Genomic DNA, 21,508 nt, shown 5'->3' with positions numbered 1-21,508 from the left:
TTGCCCTCTTTTTATAAAAGAGTCTTTGGACAGTGTGTCTGCAACCAGAAATGCAGTACTAGGCATTCTAGTTTTTTGTTCTTTGTTGTTTAGGGCAGGTGCAGGTAACTGTTTTTGCACTGAGGGCCATCCTTCATACTTCAGTCAAGAGGATTATATTAAGAAAACTACCAGTTAGTAGTTTGTAAACAGTGCGATGCAACAGCATTAATAATAATAATGAGGAAGAGGCAGCCAAATGAACAATGTACTAGTATAGTGCAATATATTACAGAATTCACAGTATAGAATATTTTAATATATTTTAAAATCTAATTTGAAAAACAAGACAATATTAAACCAGTGTACAAAAGGTTCTAATATGGAATGTCTCCACTGAACCTTGTTGGAAAATGCAGAGGGATCTCAAGGTGAGGGGCTTTGTCCAGTTGTAAATTGTTCACTGCTCGTCTAGAGATTTAATTAAAAAGAAACATTTCATTGTACATATATTTTGTTGGAATCCCAACAGAAGAAAATATTAATACAATATCATCAAAACATTTTTCCATAAATGTTTGCTTTGTACTTGAATTAAAAGGGCCAACTTGCTGCCAAATCTTAGAATTAAAACCATTTTGGATATCCAACTTTCCTGGGGTGTAAGTATTTGCATGTATCCTATTAAATGTGATGACTGATAAATACCTTTCTATACCAGGGAAGGCTCAACTTCATTGAAATAACAAGCAACCCATTCATGTTACTGTTTTTTTTTCTTTTCCTTCTGCTATCCTGGCCATTCATACAAATATTTTCCTTAAATTCCTATAGGAGTGGATTGTGTTTGTATGTAGTTTTTTGTTGGCTATTGAACAGGAAAGCATTTCAGGCTTCCAGTATCCCATCTGCAAGTATGTTAACATTGCTCACTTGTGTTACTTTTCTTAGTTTATGAATTTCTCCTGTTGCACGATCCTAATGATGTGTCAAAACAGAGCACTGGTCTTTGGAAGGATATTTTACTGATTTTTTTACTGAATACAATTACTGTAGTATTCCAATAGCACAATACACATAGGGTTATAATTTTAGAGATTCTTTTCTTATGGAAGACTAGATTTTGACTTGGAAATGAAGGATGCTCCCTTTTTGATCCTGTTCCTGAGACAATACAAACAATCAGCTCATTTTACCATCATTTAACAGTGCCCATGGTTACGATAGCCCTGTCCTATATTTAATTGTGCACAGGTTAGGTACACAAAGTACAGTAAATAGAAAATATAATGCCATCACCTGTATTATAGAAGAATTTGTTTCTGCACCTTGACCTCAATGCTTGTTTTACATATAGATTCCCCTTGGCTCCTGAGTGTTTCAGCATTTCTGTCTGATAATTGCAGCTAAGGTTTGAATGAAAGCAGATGTGTCATTGAGTTTATACAGTATGCTTGAGCAGGTTTATTTTAATGATAATTTATTTCAATAGAAGAAACTACAGCTGATTTATTTGGTGTACAACATGTTATGATTTAGGCTGTGGTTTATCATAGTAGCTAGGTTCACACCTGATGGTTTAGCATAATATATGAATTGTGGTCACTGAATTGAATTGTGGTTTGAATGCTAGTTGATCCTACCAGGTTTAATTTAAAGAAATAATAGGGCCAATCCAGTTAACATCAAACTAAATAGACGGTATTGATATAGGGGAATTGCATACTGAAATTGAAGATGCACAATCAATCCTATGGCTTATTTTTATTTATTTTTTTTAACTCGGGTATTGTTGCATGTATATAGTTCATGTTTCAGATTTTCCATCTTCACCCCTGGCGTGACTCATAGACTGACTGATAGACTGATAAATCTTTCTTCCGACCATGGTCAGCCAAACTGATGCAACTGTTGAGGGGTCCTCTATTACATCATGGCTCTTGTCTGTGGGAGAACTTTTTCAATCTACGGCCCCGTGGGGTTCCGCTGTGAGAGGGCGGGCCGGAGGTCGCCCCCATTGGAGGAGATAATTTAGGACCCTCCTGCTGTTGTGGGAGGACAGTTGAGACACCAACAGCACATCGATGACCAATTGGCTGTGTTACATCTTTTGTGAAGTCCCCTGTCTGAGCTTTGGGCCTCCATCGCTGCATTTTGGAGATGTATACGACTGCAGATCTTCTTGCGCTGCGAGATTCCCCCTTCTCGCAGATGTGGCCCTCCTCACTATCGAGGGCCCACCTCAAGGAAGGGTTTTGGGACCCAGAGAGGTGGCATGTGAAAACGAGGGGATTGAGGGGTTTTTTAACAAAATTTTTAGTCAAATTTTTAAGGGGTCCTAGGGAGGGGGAGGGTCAGATTGGAATTCGGGCTGTGGGTAGGGGGGATAACCCACAAGGGGGAGGGTCGGGTCTGGCAGTGAAGCGTGGTGTGGGGGATGGAGGACCCGGGATCGAGGGGGGGGTTAGAGCTTGTCCGGATAGTTTTTTGAACATCAGTACTGTAGGTGGGAGGGGTAGATATGGCGGGAGCAGGGGGCCATATCGTGTTAGGGGAGTGCGCACTCGCTGTCTACGAGCGGTGGCGTGCTCCGGCCCCCAAGGCTCTACTCGCTCCTCAGGTTGCATAGACCCTCAGGACCCAGGCCTTCGGCTGATGCTGTGCAATGCCAGGTCCGTAGTAAATAAAGCCCCCCTCATCTGTGATCTTGTTCAGGAGGGGGGTGCGGACCTGGCAGGTATTACGGAGACCTGGTTGGGCCAGGAGGGGGGGGTTCCCCTCGTTGAAATGTGCCCGCCAGGTTTCCAAGCATTCCATCAGCCGAGGTCACAGGGGAGGGGCGGGGGGGTAGCGGTTATCATTAAAGAAGGTCTGAGACCGAGGGAGGCCACTGTTCCTCAGACGGCCGGCTGTGAATCCCTTTTTATGAAATGGGGTCATGGGGTTCAGATGGGTTTGCTGATCACGTACCTGGCTCCCTGCCACGTGGCAACAGCCCTGCCCGAGCTACTCAACGTCATCGCCGCGGTGGCGGTTGATACCCCTAAGCTTATGGTTATGGGGGATTTCAACCTGCCGTCCGTGGGTGAGACGTCAGAGATGGCTCGGGAGTTCATGGCTTCCATGACAGCTATGGACCTGACCCAGTTAATTCATGGCCCTACCCACACAGGGGGAAACACGCTGGATCTGGTTTTTGTCTCTGGACAGTGGTTGAGGGATCTTGATATAGGGGATATAGTTACTGAACCCTTGTCATGGTCAGATCACTCTCTCCTTCGTCTCGACTTTCGAACCGCTGCACCCCGCCGCAGGGAGGCGGAGCCGGTCAGATGGTTCCGCCCCAGGCGCCTGATGGAACCTGACAGATTCCAGACGGAGCTTGGGCCATTTCCTGAGGTTCTGGCACACGCCTCGACTGGAGACCTGGTGGCCGCCTGGGATAGGGCGGCTGCTGGTGCTCTGGATCGGGTCGTGCCTTTGCGGCCTCTGACCCGGCGCCGATCTCAATTGGCTCCTTGGTTTACCGAGGAGCTGAGGGAGTTGAAGCGCCGGAAAAGACGCCTAGAGAGTAGTTGGAGGGCCAGTCTTCTTGAATCTGACCGGACACTAGTAAGATCCCACATTAGGAATTACTTAGTGGCGATAAAAGCAGCGAAATGTAGTTATTTTGCTGCTCTTATTGCGTCATCAGATAATCGCCCGGCCGCCCTCTTTAGGGTGACCCGCTCCCTGCTCCACCAGGAAGCGCGGGAGGACCCCTTGGAGGGTAGAGCCGAGGATTTTGTTCAGTATCTGTATGACAAAATCACTCAGATTCGGGAAGATTTGGACTCCGACTGGGTAGTCTCAGGGGGAGAGACAGGGGCAGGTCTTGAGAATGTTATCTGGGATGAGTTTGATCCTGTGACCCCTGAGGACGTGGACAGGATTCTGGGTAGACTGAACGCGACCACTTGTTTATTGGACCCGTGTCCTTCCTGGTTAGTACTGGCTTCCCGGGAAGTGACACGAGGCTGGCTCCAGGGGATTATAAACGCTTCGCTGAGTGAGGGTGACTTTCCCGCCGCCTTGAAAGAGGCGGTGGTGAGGCCTCTCCTCAAGAAGCCTTCCCTGGACCCGGCAATGTTGGTAAATTATCGTCCGGTCTCCAATCTTCGCTTTGTTGCGAAGGTTGTTGAGAGTGTGGTCGCGCAACAGCTCCCCCAGCACCTGGATGAAACGACGTATCTGGATCCGTTCCAGTCGGGCTTCAGGCCCGGGTACAGCACGGAAACGGCATTGGTCGCGTTGGTTGATGATCTCTGGAGGGCTCGGGACAGGGGGTGCTCCTCTGTCCTGGTCCTGTTAGATCTCTCAGCGGCTTTTGATACCATCGACCATGGTATCATGCTGCACCGGTTGGAAGAGTTGGGGGTGGGAGGCACTGTGTTGCGGTGGTTCTCCTCCTTTCTCTCTGACCGGTCGCAGTCTGTGTTGACAGGGGGACAGAGGTCGACCCCGAGGCCCCTCATATGTGGGGTGCCGCAAGGGTCGGTCCTCTCGCCTCTCCTGTTCAACATTTATGTGAAGCCGCTGGGCGAGATCATCCGTGGTTTCGGGGTGGAGTACCATCAGTACGCTGACGACACCCAGCTGTACATCTCCACCCCGGATCACCCCAACGATGCCCTTGAAGTGATGTCCCGGTGCCTGGAGGCCGTACGGATCTGGATGGGGAGGAACAGGCTCAGGCTCAACCCATCCAAGACTGAGTGGCTGTGGTTTCCGACGTCCCGATATAGTCAGTTGACGCCATCACTGACTATTGGGGGCGAATCATTGGCCCCCACGGAGAGGGCTCGCAACTTGGGCGTCCTCCTGGACTCACGGCTGTCTTTAGAAGAGCACTTGACGGCCGTGACCGGGAGGATTTTTCATCAGGTTCGCCTGATTCGCCAGTTGCGTCCCTTTCTGGATCGGGACTCTTTACGCACGGTCACTCATGCCCTTGTCACCTCCCGCCTGGACTATTGCAACGCTCTCTACATGGGGCTCCCCTTGAGGAGCACCCGGAGGCTCCAACTGGCGCAGAGTGCGGCCGCGCGGGTGGTAATGGGAGCGACATGGCGTTCCCATGTAACACCTCTCCTGCGCGAGCTGCACTGGCTCCCGGTGGTCTTCCGGGTGCGCTTCAAGGTTTTGGTTACCACCTTTAAAGCGCTCCATGGCTTAGGACCCGGGTACTTGCGGGACCGCCTACTACCACCAATAGCCTCCCACCGGCCGGTACGCTCCCATAGAGAGGGGCTCCTCCGGGTGCCGTCAGCCAAACAATGCCGACTGGCGGCCCCCAGGGGGAGAGCCTTCTCTGTGGGGGCACCTACTATCTGGAACGAGCTCCCCCCAGAGATACGGAGGATCCCGGATCTGCGCACCTTCCGCCGCGCCTTAAAGACCTTACTATTTCACCAGGCCGGCCTGGCCTAATTTTCCCCCTCTTTTATAAAAGATTTTTAAAATTTTAAATATTTTTTAGTATTTATATATTCAATTTTAAATTGGTTTTAAAAGTTTGGGGTTTTAAATTTGTCGGGGCCAAAATTATTAAATTTGATTTTATTCTATTTTTTAAATTTTGTATTGTATGTGTTTTTATTGTTTGGCTGTGCACCGCCCTGAGTCCTTCGGGAGTAGGGCGGTATAGAAATCTAATAAATAATAATAATAATAATAAAAATAATAATGTGCCATAAAAGAGCAAACAGCAAAATATCTTTTATAAATAGAGTTTTTGTGCAATGAGAAATGATACTTTTACAAAAAATAGCACCTTAACTCAAGTATACTTTGTTTTAGGAATGTGATTTTTTTTTCCTATTTCAAGATACAGAACATTCCAAGGAACTCCAGAACATTTTGTTCTTCAGGACACAACTAATCCAACTATGCTATGGGTGGTCCAGCAATTTTCTGGAAGTAAAACCTATGGAAGTGGCTCCAGGCAACCATATCCAGAAGATCATAAATTATTTCCTGTTCTGGAAGTCTTAGATCAGATAATTGCCAGACCACCCTTAGAACAGCCAGATTGGCATGGTCCTAAGGAAGAATGAAACATTAAATTCCTTTTTCACATACCTAAAATGCATGAGGACAATGATAACACAAAGAAAACTAACCCAGGCTTTTGCAGTCAGTTTAAGAACAATCCTTCAGATATTGTCTAAAAACAAATTATTATTGCTTTCATTTAGGTTTCAGGCAATTAATCCTGTAAATCAGAGGTCTTCAAATTTAGCAGCTTTAAGACTTGTGGACTTCAACTCCCAGAATTCTCCAGCCAGCATAGCTTTAAGTCTTAAAGCTGCCAAGTTTGGGGACCCCTGCTGTAGATGTTCAAAATCCCAAAGAAAATACCATGGAAAATCCTCTCTTTCACCCATGTTTCTGTCTCTCCAGCTTGCGGCCATAGTTTTAAATCAGATAAAATCTAGACCTTTTGATACACAGAGAATATATTCTGTTGTTTCAATCTAATTTGTTCTGTCAGTTGTTTTCTATTGAATCAGATTGTAAAATACATTCAAAGTTTAACATTGTTTTCATTTTATCATTTGCCTTTCTTAAATAGATAATTTCCCTTCAAATACATGGCACAAGGCAGCGTTCCTGCAACAAATTTACATGCTTCAACTTTCACTAGTAATAGTATTTTCCAACTACAGGTACTCTTATGGCCTACAACCATAATTGAGCCCAAAGTTTCTGTTGCTAAGTGAGACATTTGTTAAGTGACTTTTGCCCCATTTTACGACTTTCCTTGGCACAGTTGTTAAGTGAATCACTCACGTTGTTAAATTAGGAACACAGTTGTTAAGTGAATCTTGCTTCCCCATTGGCTTTGCTTGTCAGACATTTGCAAAAGGGGATTGCATGACCCAGGGACATTGAAACTTTCATAAATAAGAATCAGTTGCCAAGCATCTGAATTTTGGAGATGCTGCAGTGGTCATAAGTGTAAAAAACAGTCATAAATCCCTTTTTTAGTCACTGAACTGTTGTAAGTTGAGGATTTAGTTGACTTTTGCTTGCTTAATATCTTGAATACTTTGAAAATTGTGCATGAATTTGAGGTAATCCTTGATTAACGACTACTTGTTCAGCAACAAATTGAAGTTATAGTGGTATACAATGAATGGTGCTTATAACTCCTTAAAGTTCTAACTGTCCCATCCACCTATAGTCACATGATTGTCATCTGGGTGCTTAGCACACTCCTGCCATTTGCAGAAAGGTTGCAAGTTGCTTCTGTAAGTCACTCTCACTTGTGCTGCTTTTTCCCCCAAGGGACCTGACTACAGAGTACAAAATCCTGAAGATTTCATACTCTGTAGTATGTGTGTGTAACCCACTTACCTACCCACTGGCCTGTTTGCCAGCCTCCTGGGTCTTGCAACTTCCTGCCATCATCCCCATTGATCTTGTTTGTTGCAAACTAGAAGGAAGTTATAGTAAATTCCTCACTTAATAACCCACAATACTTGCTTAATGATTGAGTTGCTTAGAGATGGAAATTCTGGTCCCAATTACCGTTGTTAAGCATGGACTACCTGACTGATAACTATACATCTTCTATTATCAGTCAGAAATAAGTTGTATTCACTAATATTTCCTTAACTAAACACCACTTACCTCAAATTAGGGCTGACATAGAAAACAAATAGTTTTTTTTGCAATATCAAAAGAACAATTTCCCAGTGTTCTTGTGAACTGATCTGTACCGTTTTGCTTTGTCAAAACTCCAACACAATTTGAGTTATGACAGTGAGTGTTTAATATCCACGCATACCTTCAGTAGTTGAAGAACAAAGCATCAGTATAGTTTTCTTCAAATGAAAGGAATAACTAAAATGATAAATTTCTTTTAAAAATTCTCTGCATGCATAGAGAGAATTCTTTTCCCACACCTTAGGTGATCTTTGGCTCCAGAGAATATACATATTTCATTTGTATGCATCTCTAAAAAATATGATTTTGGTCTTAGGTAAGGAAATCTGATATATTGCATAATTTGCATAGAGTATAAAATGATACAATTGGTGTATTTCCTGAGGAGTGTGAACCGGGATGTGTATAATATTTGGCAAGGGCTCAAATTATATGGACATGGATAACTTCTTTACTTAATAGAATTCTTTTACTTCTTCTGCTATGCAATATTTGGATAACCACATTTTTTCAAGCTTTCATGACAACTAATGGGCTAAACATTTGCTTTTGTTAAACAACAGTTGAGAGATCCCCATGATTTTAAAGATGTCACCAGATACTGATTTATTAGTAATCCTAATCAACATTTATTGCCCATTTGTAGGCCAATATTGGAATAAGAAGTGGAGTTGTATCACTTATATGGTATGAGTACTGCAGGGAGGCAATCTTTGAAGGTAAAATTGTCCCAGTGAAGACTTCCAAGTTATCGGAAACGCTGAATGAATGTTGTTCCATAGAATACCAAATACCACAGTTATAGGCATGAAAACTCTATTTTAGCAGATATTTATGGTACATACACATAGTTGGTATAGCAGAACTTTTAGTCATTTACACACAGGAATCAACCTGAATTGATGTGAACAAGGCAACTCAAGGTACTTTTTGAGCTGTTCCTTGAAGGGAGCCTGTGTTACACCTCTAACAGGTAGAGTAGTTCACTGAAGTCAGAAGGAGTTTCTGTGTAATGCACAGAAGCCACATTAGATGAAGTGAGACAAGCAGTAAGTGCACAGCAATAGTGTCTTGATGCTTGTTATCAAAGCACTGAAACGGAGCATATTGCTTTCAGAAACAAAATAATTCTCCACTTAATAAAGCTGTATTTTTAAACTGTTTAACATGTTTTAAATATATAAATAGAACAGAGGATCTGATCCAAAAGGCTATTGGTGAATAAGGGGCCCACTTTAATCAATTTCTTGAAGCTATCTTTATGATTATCCAAGTATGAATGTTGACTTGGAAGAAAGGAATAGCAGAATACAAACCAATAAGAAGGAGGGGAGAAAGTTCTAATATATGTATAGAACAAGTGGGTTCCACTTACCTTTACTATCGGTTCGCAACGGGAGCACATGCTCGCTTTGCTTGCTCATGCTTGCGCACTTTTGCGCATGCACAGATCATCCGTGATGATGTCGGGGTGGGTGGGCGGAGCCTCCCGCCACCATTACTACCAGTTCGCAAGAACCTGACCGAACCGGGAGCAACCCACCACTGGTGTAGAAATCTGCTTTAACTTCTCAGGATTTAAAACTATGACAGCAAATATGCTCTGTCTCTTTATGTTTGTGTGTATGTGTGTGAATATGAGCATGTATGTCTGTATGACAAAAATGGAGTGGGAGAATAATTTTAAAAATGTATATGAAAAAAGGGAAGGATGAGCAATGCGTTATTTTAAAAAAATCAAATAGACCTGAAACATATATCCAGGAGGAATTTAGAAACAGAAATAAATATTTGATAGCCTTTATACCAAAGCTGAATTCCCAAAAAGTTATAAAAGGTTTATGGTTAGATTTCCTGCAAGAGAATTCCTGCTGAGACATGAAGATGTGACATAAAGATCCTGGTAAATCAACTTCTTTTAATGTAACTCTAAGGCTGGATTTTCATGACACATTTAATCAGGTTAGTTAAAGATCTAGCAGCTGCATTTGCATAGCATTACAAAACTTGGTTAATTTTAACCTTTCAAAAATCTTTTTGTAGTGTGATTTATCATATGTGCAAATTCACTCCATTCAATTAACTTACAGTTCAATCTATTGTGCAAAATCAGAAAATAGCTAATAGTGTACATTGGCAAACTTTAATTAGGATCTTTAGGGTTAAAACACATACAGTCAGGAATCTTCAAGTCATTACAGTACTTTAATTTATAAACTAATTCAGAAAAATTGCAGAAATCATAGAATGTCTTAACATACTGATTCCATGTAAATGCTAGAGTTAGGAATTCAAAGGAAAAAAAAATATAACTTTCATGTTCAAGATCAGCTTAGATGTACATTGAAGATGTTTGGTTCCACTGCTGAACTGTTGTCTTTAATAGGAAGATTTTCCTAATATTATCCAGAATTTATTGTTGTTGTTTTCTTCTTGTTGTTATGTGTGCTGTGTTCTGGATAATGGTAGAATGGGACTTGGCCTTTCCAAGTACCTTCTTTTCAGGTATTTGAAAAGTGTCACTAGCCTCCCCCAGTCATCAAAGCTAAAAATACCCTATTTCTTTAGTTCCTCCGTATTAAGATTTTTAGAAACAAGGTTTGAAACCTCCAGTCATCATTATCCTATGTAAATAATATGGAAAAAGATCCTATACGGAACATACAAAGGAAACTGGTTTGTAGGAGGAGTGGCAGAATCTGGGGCTAGAGTTAAAAGAGGGATCATCCTATATAGCCACAAGCGGTTCTAAGTCCAACCCTCCTTGAATTCTGTTGACCCTTATCTAACTCCAGGCAGGTGCTAATTGTTAACTGTGAAGATTCCTGTGCATAGGCAATATAGTAATAAATCAGTTTAATCAGACCTTCACGCATGAACCTGGTCTTTTGCACCAGGTTAAAATGAATATATAAATAACAACCCAAACTGATATTGGATTTACAAAAGAAACTTGTTAAAGTTTTGAAGAATTTTGTGAGAAGGGATGAAGAAAAAGGAAAACAAATTAAGTTCTAGGATATTTTTTTGAAGGGATCAAAGAGAGTAAGACTAAAGGAATGGTATATAAAATTGGTTTATTTGATCAAGATTATATGTATATGTATATATATATGTATATGTATATGTATATGTATATGTACATGTACCCTGTTTCCCTGAAAATAAGAAATCCCCTGATAATAAGCCCAATTGGGCTTTTGAGCACATGTGCTAAAATAAGCCTCCCCCCCGAAAATTAGCCCTGCCCGAAAATAAACCCTGCCCGAAAATATTTAAATGCATGTGTAGCCGGTCCCCACCATTTCCTCTGGTTAGGGTTAGGGAGACAGAGCTGGAAATCAGGTAAGACGGCAAGAGGATCCCCGTCTTGCTCTACACACCCCAAAATAATAAGACCTCCCCGAAAATAAGACCAAGCGCTTATTTTGGGGTTCAAAAAAATATAAGACAGGGTCTTATTTTCTGGGAAACACGGTACATGTACATGTACATCTACATACATACATACATACATACAAATATATAATGAGGGGGGAGGAGTCATTTCCTTACAATTTTCTTTGCCAAAAATGACAAAGGATTTTCAAGAACATTCGATGATCAATGAACTTCAGTTCAATTAATGTTTCCTAAAGAATAATATCAAAATTGAAAAAAAAAAAACCTTTCTAACCACTATATTATAAAGACTTCTCTTTCTATTGATTCATGCTCTACAGCAGAAATAATTCATTCTTTCAAGTTGCCTCCACGTGAAGGCCATGTTATTATAAAATACAATAGTCTGCTGTAATATACTGATGCTGTATGGTTAAGGACATATGCAGGAAAACCCAATAATGAACATATAAAGGAAATCTATATTCACACATAATTTCTTACAACAGTGTATGTATATGAAATGGAATAAATCAATTTATCTAGTGTATACCACATAAAGACTATACCATGTCTAGGATGGTTGAAGATTGAGTGTCCAGGCCAATTTGGAGAATTATTCAGTTGATTTGTTTATAGCCAAACATCATTGCAAAATTAAGAAAATTAAACTTAAGAAAATGTTAAAAATTAAGAAAAAAATTACTAAATAAAAAACAGCAAATCACATTAGAATCTTAGCATTCACAAAATGTAAACTTCAGCCAAGATTATATCTGGAAGCATATTTTAAGATATTTAGGACTTTAAAGTTCTACGAATACTGATCATGCTCTCAATAGCAATACTGTATTATATCAAATGGCCTTAATTGATATTTCTCAATCTTGGCAATTTTAAAATATGCGGATTTGAAGATTTCCCAGCCTGCATGCTGACTGGGGAATTCTGGAGTTTTAAGTCCACAAATCTTAAAGTTCTTAAGGATTTGAAACACTGGTCAATGTCATGGGCACATGTTATCATTCAGGCCCATTTATTTTTAATTAAGTTACTTTCTTAGCAATAGCAATAGCACTTAGACTTCTATTCTGTTTCACAGTGATTTACAGCCCTCTTTAAGTGGTTTACAGTATCAGCATATTGCTTCCAACAATCTGGGTCCTCATTTTACTGACCTCGGAAGGATTGAGTCAACCTTGAGCCTGGTGAGATTTGAACTGCCAAATTGCAGTCAGCTGGCAGTCAGCAGAAGTAACTTGCAGTACTGCGTTTTAATCACTATGCCACCATGGCTCATTAGGTTGAACCTTCAATTTCCACTGCAGCTTACTGCTTATCATGTTTTTAGAGTTTGAAACGGGGCAGAAACATTTTTTTAAGTCACCATTTTTCTTTTACTGAGCTACCCACTTTACTGCTTTTTTTTTAACCAGTTTGCCAGTGGACCGTTTCACCATTCTTGCTGTCACTTGAGGTAGGAGGGTTTCACCCCAGCTCCTGAACCAAATGGATTTACCTAGGGCTGGACAACTAAGTAAGTAAGTAAATAAATAAGGGCCAGCATTTCAATGGTCCACTGGTGGACAAGTTTTTTGGGTTTTTTGCTGAGTGGAAATGCTCAATGGAAAAGAAAAATAAGAATTAAAAAAGGTTGTTTCTACTTGGTTTTGAACTGGTAACCCTTGTCTTGTGAGGGAAACATGATGATTGGAATCTTACTATTATAGGAATACCTGCAGTAGAGATTAGATTTATTTTAAATCTACTCCTTTGTGTGCATTTTGATGCTTTAATTCTGTTCACATCTTTTAAAAATAGTAGTAAGCAGAAGCCAAGGATTATTTTGATCCTGTGGAATCACTGGCATGAATAAGAAGCTGTAGTCCCATCATAGTCCAATTCTTGACTTACCACCATTCGTGTAGTCATCACTCGAAGTTACAACGGCAATGAAAAAAGTGACTTATGAACATTTTTCATACTTACGATTGTGGCAACATCCCTAAGGTCACATGATCAAACTTTGGGTCCTTGGGAACTGGCATGAATATATGACAGTTGTGCTGTCCCGGATTCAGGTGATCACCATTTGTAACCTTCCGAGCTGGCTTTCGGCAAGCAAAATTAGAAGCCAGATTCGCTGTAGTCTGTTCTCAGACTGTGGATCAAAAATCGAGAGCGTGCCAGTAGCATTTAGGGGAAAGTTGCAAGATTTGTTTTATTTATTTATTTATTTATTTATTTATTTATTTATTTATTTTATTGAATTTATATACCGCCCTACTCCCGAAGGACTCAGGGCGGTGAACAGCCATAGAATAAAACATATAAATACAAAATTTAAAATAAAATAAAATGAATTAAATAATTTGGCTGAACAAATTTAAAACCCCAATAATTTAAAACCAAATTTAAAATTTCCATTTAAAAAGGGGAAAGACTTAGGTCAGGCCAGCTTGATGAAATAAGAAAGTCTTGAGCGCGCAACGGAAGGTACGCAGATCCGGGATCTTCCGTATCTCCGGGGGGAGCTCGTTCCAGATAGTAGGTGCCCCCACAGAGAAGGCTCTCCCCCTGGGGGCCGCCAGTCGACATTGTTTGGCCGACGGCACCCGGAGGAGCCCCTCTCTATGGGAGCATACTGGTCAGTGGGAGGCTATTGGTGGTAGCAGGCGGTCCCGTAAATAACCAGGTCCTAAGCCATGGAGTGCTCTAAAGGTGATAACCAAAACCTTGAACCTTGAAGCGCATTCGGAAGACCATTGGGAGCCAGTGCAGCTCGTGCAGGAGAGGTGTTACATGGGAGCGCCACGTCGCTCCCGTCACCACCCGCGTGGCTGCACTCTGCGCCAGTTGGAGCCTCCGAGTGCTCCTCAAGAGGAGCCCCATGTAGAGAGCGTTACAATAGTAACATTTTAAATCTGATCTGCCTTCCAAACAAAGGGTGAGTGCTGTTTTTTGCTCTGTCTTTTACAGACAAAATGGGAGTGAGTTTTGACAGATGTTTTGCTTTGTCTGGACAAAATATGCAACATCAAGCTTTGCTTCTCTTTTTACTGTGCAAGCGCTCGGCGGGCAGTTTTTGTGCTGTAAAGTTTGAAAATCCCTATGACATGTAGATTAAAATGAAATACTTAAACCTAAGTGGTATAATTATTTCTTGCACAGCCATAACACAATGAAATTAAATTCATTTATTAAATGAATTTATTTTAAATAAATTCATTTATTTTTTAAACTGGGAGATAACATAGGGATACCATTGAATCAGGTTTAAATTTTAAATATTTTGAGAGCTGGGGAGTACTATGATTAGCTATGCTGAAGTAGAAATAACTAACTAACTCCAATTTCAGGTGCATATTTATCTTTCAAGGTCCTTATAAGTTTTAAGAAAAATTGAGTCCTGAGTACTTATATTCTCTATTAATTCTTTTTTTTTTAATGCCTAAGAAACTGTGACATGTTTTGAAAAATAAACATTATTTTTAGGTTTATGAAATTTATCATTAGAGTTTTTACCACAGTCAGTGTATTAAGTATATGAGAAAATGGTCTCTATCCTACCTCAGACTTTAAAGAAAGTGCTTCCTACCATCAGCAGTGATGAATCCCTATTACTGAAAAAATAGAAATGAAGCTTACTTTTATAACCTATTTGCCATTATTTCATTTCATAATGTTGATCACAATGTTTGAAATCCTATTTGGATAGTCAAGTTTCAGAAGAAACTTAGGTTTTAAATTCCGTCCAAATTTTTTTCCTAATTTATCCCCAAACTATTCTTCGAAATAGAATGAAAATTTATATTATGTTATATTACGTTATTCATATTATATTATATTATATTATTATATTATTATATTACATCATATTATATTATTACTCTAGAACATATGATTTAATGTGCTGCTGGAATGAACTTACTGAAATATGCCATAGACCTGAATTTTCATTAGTAGTAATTCATATATTTACCTGTGCACATTTAGTGCTAGATGGCCACAGTTGGAATTATACAAAAGCTTCCAAATCATTGATTTTTTAACAGCTCTAGAAAAGAAAACCATAAGTGAGCTAGCTTACAGGCAAAGCCTGAGAAATTTTGAAGATTTTGAGCTTCTGACTAAGAGAAGGATTAAATAGAATTATTACTAATGTTTTCTTCATCCCATGCCTCAGACCATGTGTCTATAAATTATATTGACAATGGAGTCTCTGTGTATTTGGGGGAGGAGGTGTTTCACCAATTAATCAGGCTGTGGAAGAGTGATAGAGAGAACATGTTGGAATTCTATCTAACTTTTAAGTTCAGGTAATTAGCTCATCAAGATACACAACAACTTTATTTTGAGTCAAAAAGTTCCTCTAGTTTAAGAACTTCCTAGTTCCCTTGAATTTATATATATAGCTTTTGGAGCCTTTGGACTCTTCCTTTTATGGGCTAAGACTCAGATTGATTTTTTCTTCTTCCGGAGCTAGTCAAAAGCATACTGCAGAATTAAAGTTCTTTTTATCAACAGCCAAAATAATTACTTTTAAAAGTAATTTAAAAAATGGTTTAGTTCAGTATAATATTTTGAATTATTCAATTGCTTTTGAGTTATAACAGACATCCTGTTATAATGTATTAAATATTATATTATTGTCTTATTTCTTTACAGGAGTCAGAAAATAATAAGTTATGTTCCTTATATTCCTTCCGAAATACTTCTACCTCACCACATAAGCCCGAAGAAAGTGGTCGTGATCGCAATGAGCTAATGACCAGTGTTAATTTTGGAACTCCAGAACGCCGCAAAGGAAGTCTTGCCGATGTGGTGGACACCTTGAAACAAAAGAAACTAGAGGAGATGACGAGAACTGAACAGGAGGGTATGTATGTTTATGTGTATAAATATGCATGTACCTGTGTGTGTGTGTCTGCATGTTTAATTTCTGTCCTGCAGTCAAATGATGAATTGCTTAACGCATTGTAAGCCGCCCTGAGTCTCTGGAGAAGGGCGGCATATAAATCAAATTATAAAATAAATAAATAAATAAATGTTAAGGTGAATCTATATTTGATGTCTATTTATAGAACTACTACTGATTTTTGTGTATTATGTTTGTCTGAATATATCCATACTGACCGGACCTATGTAAGATTACCCACCCACCCACCCACCTCTCTCTCTCTCTCTCTCTCTCTCTCTCTCTCTCTCTCTCTCTCTCTCTCTCTCTCTCTCTCTCTCTGTGTGTGTGTGTGTGTGTGTGTGTGTACATATATTTTTACTGAGAAATTCATTAGACAATTTCTGATTGAGACTTGTGTATAAGAGACTAAATGGCATGTTGATTGTCAGATATAATCTTATTTAATGGTACAGGACTTCACCTGGTATATTTTGCTTCATTCTACAATCTGTGCTTAATATTTGAAGAGGTCTGGGCCAAAGCTGATTGGATTTGGGATTGAAGGCAAGCAAAGAACAGATATTGTCTATCAGAGTTTCTCATTATCCAGTTTGAGGGGTAGGTTTCTCATATACCAATGAGAACTGATTGTAAAATGGCACCATGAGCGTAATGATAAGCTTCCAAAAATTCAAAATGCCCTTAAATGAGGTGAAGGTTGTGGAGCTTTTGATAGGTATGGATAAACAATCACCAGAGTATGATTTAATTAATAATCTATATTGCAGTTTCTATGTTGTTGTATTTTTGGGTAGTCTATGGTTCAATTGTGAAACTTTGGATGATGATGAAGAAAAAAACCCCTATGTTTTCCCCCTATATTGGCTAACTTATTCCCCCTGGGACATATGTTTATAGTATCTTAAAAACATTGCTACAAATGACCCTGGGTAGAACTTCAGCCTTGGGCTATTTCAGAAGTGTTGGATTACAGATTCAGGTAAACCACAGCCATCAGAGATGATTATGATGGAGTGGGATCCTGCACAACTGGAAGCCATTAGGGGGAGACTTTTCTGATGTCTTTGGATCCAGTTCTGATCACAAGCTGAGGCCCATCAATTTTAATGGCAAGGTTTGAAATGATTCAGTATGTTTACATTCTGCAGTTGAAAAAAATGAAGCAGCAACTTTATAAGTAAGGGTAGATTGAACTATACATGGGAATAGATCTAAGACAGATTCTACATCTCTTTTTTTGGCTTAGTTTATATGACAAGCACATAGTTAAATATGTTCTGTATAGGTGTCTTAAACTTCACAACAGTGATAATGTCTCAGATTTTACACAGCCATCTGTCTTTAAATTTAATTTTGAAGTTCATGTTTAAGCTTTTTTTCCCCCCAGCTAAGTTGCTGGCTTCATTTTCATGGCTAGACGATAGAAAATGTTTTAAATTTATTTTTATATTTGGACTCAGCTTTTTTAAAGAACAGAACAAAATAGAATATTCTTTATTGGCCAAGTGTGATTGGACACACAAGGAATTTGTCTCTGGTTTATAAATTCTCAGTATACACAGTGATAAATCATAAATCATAAGGTACAAATAAATCATATGACACAACCAACAAAATGATAGTCATAAGATACCAACAGGAGAAGGTAATAGGAAAGTTGAGAGGGATAATAGTAATACAGTCCTGTTACATGATTAGATATCTTTAGGCATAAAACAGTGCTGTGGGAATTATATGTTTAGCAGAGTGATGACATGACGGAAAAAACTATCTTTGTGTCTAGTTGTTTGGGCATGGAATGCTTTAGAGTGGCATCCTGAGGGCAGAAGAAACTTCTTAAATTTCAAATTAAATATCACATTGCTAAGATTTGTTTCATTTTTGCAGTTAATGCACGGATTTGCAAGATTCGGGTTTCAAATTTAAAAAATATTTCATCTACCTCTCCCCTCCCTTAATATGTATTAATAACTTCCATGTTCCATTGCGGTTATGACTGGGAGAGGTAGATATGGCAGGAGCCAAGGGTAGGCTGCTCTCGGGGAACTACGATTCGCTCCTTCAAAGTGATTACTTGTTCCGGCCCCTTTGGTTTTGGTTCACCAGGCACACCTCGTATACCTGGTGACTTGGGATGTCAGGGCCCTGGCCTCAGGCTGCTGCTGTTTAATGCCAGGTCTGTTGTTAACAAGGCTCCCTTCATTCGGGACTTAATCCTGGAGGAGGGGGCTGACCTGGCATTTATAACTGAGATGTGGCTGGGCCAGGAGGGGGGGTGCCCCTCTCAGAGATGTGCCCAGATGGGTTTCAGATATCGCATCAGCCACGACTCCAGGGAAGGGGTGGAGGAGTGGCAGCTATTGTCCGGAAGAGTTTTTGTCCTCGCAGGATCCCTGCCGCGGAGATTGTTCGGTGTGTGTCTCTCCTCTTGAGGTTGGACTCATGGGTTCATTTGGACTTGTTGCTGATGTACCTGCCTCCCAGCTGTGTGACAACAGCCTTGCCTGTGCTGCTAGAGGCAACAGCCGGGTTGGCGGTAGAATTCCCCAGGCTTATGGTACTGGGGGACTTCAACCTGCTGTCACTTGGCGAATCCTCAGATGTGGCTCAGGAGTTCATGGCTTCCATGACAACCATGGACCTGACCCAAGTAGTTCAGGGTCCGACCCATGAGGGGGGACACACGCTCGACCTGGTGTTTCTCTCGGGCAGTGGAGACAGGATCTGGAATTAAGGGGTATAGAGGTTTTTCCCTTGTCGTGGTCAGATCATTTCCTGTTGAGGTTGGATTTAAAGATGCCACTCCTCCATTGCAGGGAGACGGAGCTGATTAAGTGGTTCCGCCCCAGATGCCCAGTGACCCTGAGGGGTTTCAGAAGGAGCTTGGGGAGATACCTGATTCCCTTGTCCACAGTCTGGCCAAGACCGTAGTGGCTGCCTGGAATAGGGCGGCATCCGGGGCATTGGACCGGATTGTACCTTTGCGGCCTCTCAATGGCAGTGAATCCAGGAAAGCTCCCTGGTTTACCGAGGAGCTCCGGGAGATGAAGCGCCAGAAGAGACATCTAGAGCGACGCTGGAGGACCAGTAAATCCGAATCTGACCGAATACTCTTGAGAACCTTTATTAGGACTTATTTAGTGACGATAGGGGCGACAAAGTGCTCACATTTTTCCGCACTTATTGCATCCGCTGATTCTCGCCCAGCTGCCCTATTTAGGATGACTCGCTCCCTCCTTAATGCAGGGGGAGCAAAGGAGAAGGTAGAGCTGAGGAGTTTGTGCAGTTTCTGTCGGATAAAGTCGCTCAGATACTGATGGACCTGGACTGTGATTGGGCAATGCCGACCGAGATGATGGGGGCGAGTTGGGAGGAGTTTGAGCTGGTGACTCCTGAGGAAGTGGACAAGGCTGTAGGTGCGATGAGTTCCTCCACTTGTTTGTTGGACCGTGCCCCTCCTGGCTGGTTTCGGCCAGCAGGAAGGTGACACGAGGCTGGCTCCAGGCTTTAGTTAACGCGTCCTTGAGGGAGGGGTCCTTCCCGCAACCATTAAAGGAAGTGGTTGTAAGGCCCCTCCTCAAGAAGACTTCCCTGGACCTAGCAGAATTAAAGAACTTTCAGCCAGTCTCCAACCTACCTTTTGTGGGAAAGGTTGTAGAGAAAGTGGTGGCACTTCCGCTCCTGTGGTCATTGGATGAAATGGATTATCTGGACCCTTTTCAGTCTGGCTTCAGGCCTGGCTACAGCACGGAAACTGCCTTGGTCACACTGATGGATGATTTCTGGCGAGCCCGAGATGGGGGTCATTCCTCTATCTTGGTGCTACTTGACCTCTCAGCAGCTTTCGATACCATTGACCATGGTATCCTTCTGGGACGACTAAGGGAGTTGGGAGTGGGAGGCACCGTGTTGCGGTGGTTCTCCTCCTATCTCTCTGGTTGGTCACAGTCAGTGTTGGTAGGAGGACAGAGGTTGACCCCTAGGCCCCTCGTTTGCGGGGTGCCTCAGGGCTCGGTCCTCTCTCCCTTCCTATTTAACATCTACATGAAACTGCTGGGTGAAATAATCTGACAATATGGGGTGGGATATCAGCAATATGCTAATGATACCCAGCTATATATCTCCACCCTCCGTCAGTTCAGTGAGGCAGTGGATGTGATTGCCGGTGCCTGGAGGCTGTGAGGGCCTGGATGGGAGTCAACAGGCTCAGACTTAACCCAGACAAGACTGAATGGCTATGGGTACTGTCTTCTTATGTCGATTGTCCATCCTTGGTCCTGTGGGCGGGGGAGAAATTGTCCCCCTCAGAACGGGCTCGCAATCTGGGTGTCCTCCTAGACTCACAGCTAAGATTGGAACAACATCTGACAGCTGTGGCTAGGGGGACCTTTGCACAGATTCACCTGGTGCACCAATTGCGACCCTACTTGGATCAGGAGGCTCTCCTCACAGTCACTCATGCCCTTGTCACTTCATGGTTGGATTATTGCAACGCGCTCTACATGGGGCTACCTTTGAAAAGTGTTCGGAGACTACAGTTTGTCCAGAATGCAGCAGCGTGAGTTATTGTGGGTGCACCTAGATACACCTACATTACACCAATTCTCCGTGAGCTGCACTGGCTCCCTATCAGTCTCCAGACGCAATTCAAGGTGTTGGTTATTACCTTTAAAGCCCTACATGGCTCAGGGCCAGGTTATCTTCGAGACCGCCTTCTACCGCATAGCTCCCAGCGACCGGTAAAATCCCACAGAGCTGGTCTCCTCTGGGTCCCGTCAGCTAAACAATGTTGGTTGGCGGGCCCATGGGGGAGGGCCTTCTCTGTGGCTGCCCCGGCTCTCTGGAACAAATTACCTCCTGAGGTCCGGACCGCCCCCACCCTATTGGCCTTCCAGAAAGTGGTGAAGACCTGGCTTTTCTGGCAGGCCTGGGGCCGTTGATCTTGCTACGGCGATCTTGTGAGACCTGGCCATGGAATGGAGTGTATGGGTTTTTAATGTTTTCTTTTAAAAAATTTTTACGGGATATTGTTCGCATTGTTTTTTGCTCTGCCTCCCAGAGTCCCTAGGGAGTTGGGCGGCATAGAAATACGACTAATAAATAATAAATAAATAAATAAATAAATGTGATTTCTCATATATGAATCAGCCATTATTAACTTACATGGACTTCAAATAATATAGCCTGCAGTGCTGTACTGACCCAGAATAAGTCTCATTTACACCACCGACACTTACTTTCTACCACCCATTTCAAAAAGTCATTGATGAGAAAGTGTTCGAATTTTAATATACTGCCTGGACTGTATTCCTTGAGTGGATTCTTTAAATGAGAAAATTCAAAATTTGAAAAAAGACGCTGAATTTAGACCAAATTACAGTAGGTAATGGCAGGATTCTTAGATATTATGCTTCAGATATTCAGATATTGTTAGTCTTTTTTTACTGAACAGGAAAAATATTTTAATTTCATGGACATATTTAGATACTCATTAGTGTAAGATAACACAACTTTAAT

At 41.4% G+C, this 21,508-nt stretch overlaps 1 protein-coding gene across 27 annotated transcripts in view; it reads left to right on the top strand.

Moving 5' to 3' along the window:
* SOX6 (SRY-box transcription factor 6) overlaps positions 1–21,508 on the top strand; it is a 492,935-nt gene that overhangs the window by 224,022 nt on the left and 247,405 nt on the right. For all 27 annotated transcript variants that reach the window (XM_087879414.1, XM_087879426.1, XM_060687705.2 and 24 more), the window contains one exon: positions 15,739–15,949. In XM_087879414.1, coding sequence (XP_087735540.1) covers positions 15,739–15,949 — 211 coding nt within the window. The remainder of the gene's footprint in view (positions 1–15,738; positions 15,950–21,508) is intronic.

The sequence above is a fragment of the Pantherophis guttatus genome, chromosome 1, assembly GCF_059756535.1.
Source record: "Pantherophis guttatus breed Tessera chromosome 1, ASM5975653v1, whole genome shotgun sequence".
Classification (NCBI taxonomy): Eukaryota; Metazoa; Chordata; class Lepidosauria; order Squamata; family Colubridae; genus Pantherophis; species Pantherophis guttatus.
The sequence above is the reverse complement of the archived record's forward strand: the minus strand, read 5'-3'. Positions and strand labels throughout refer to the sequence as shown.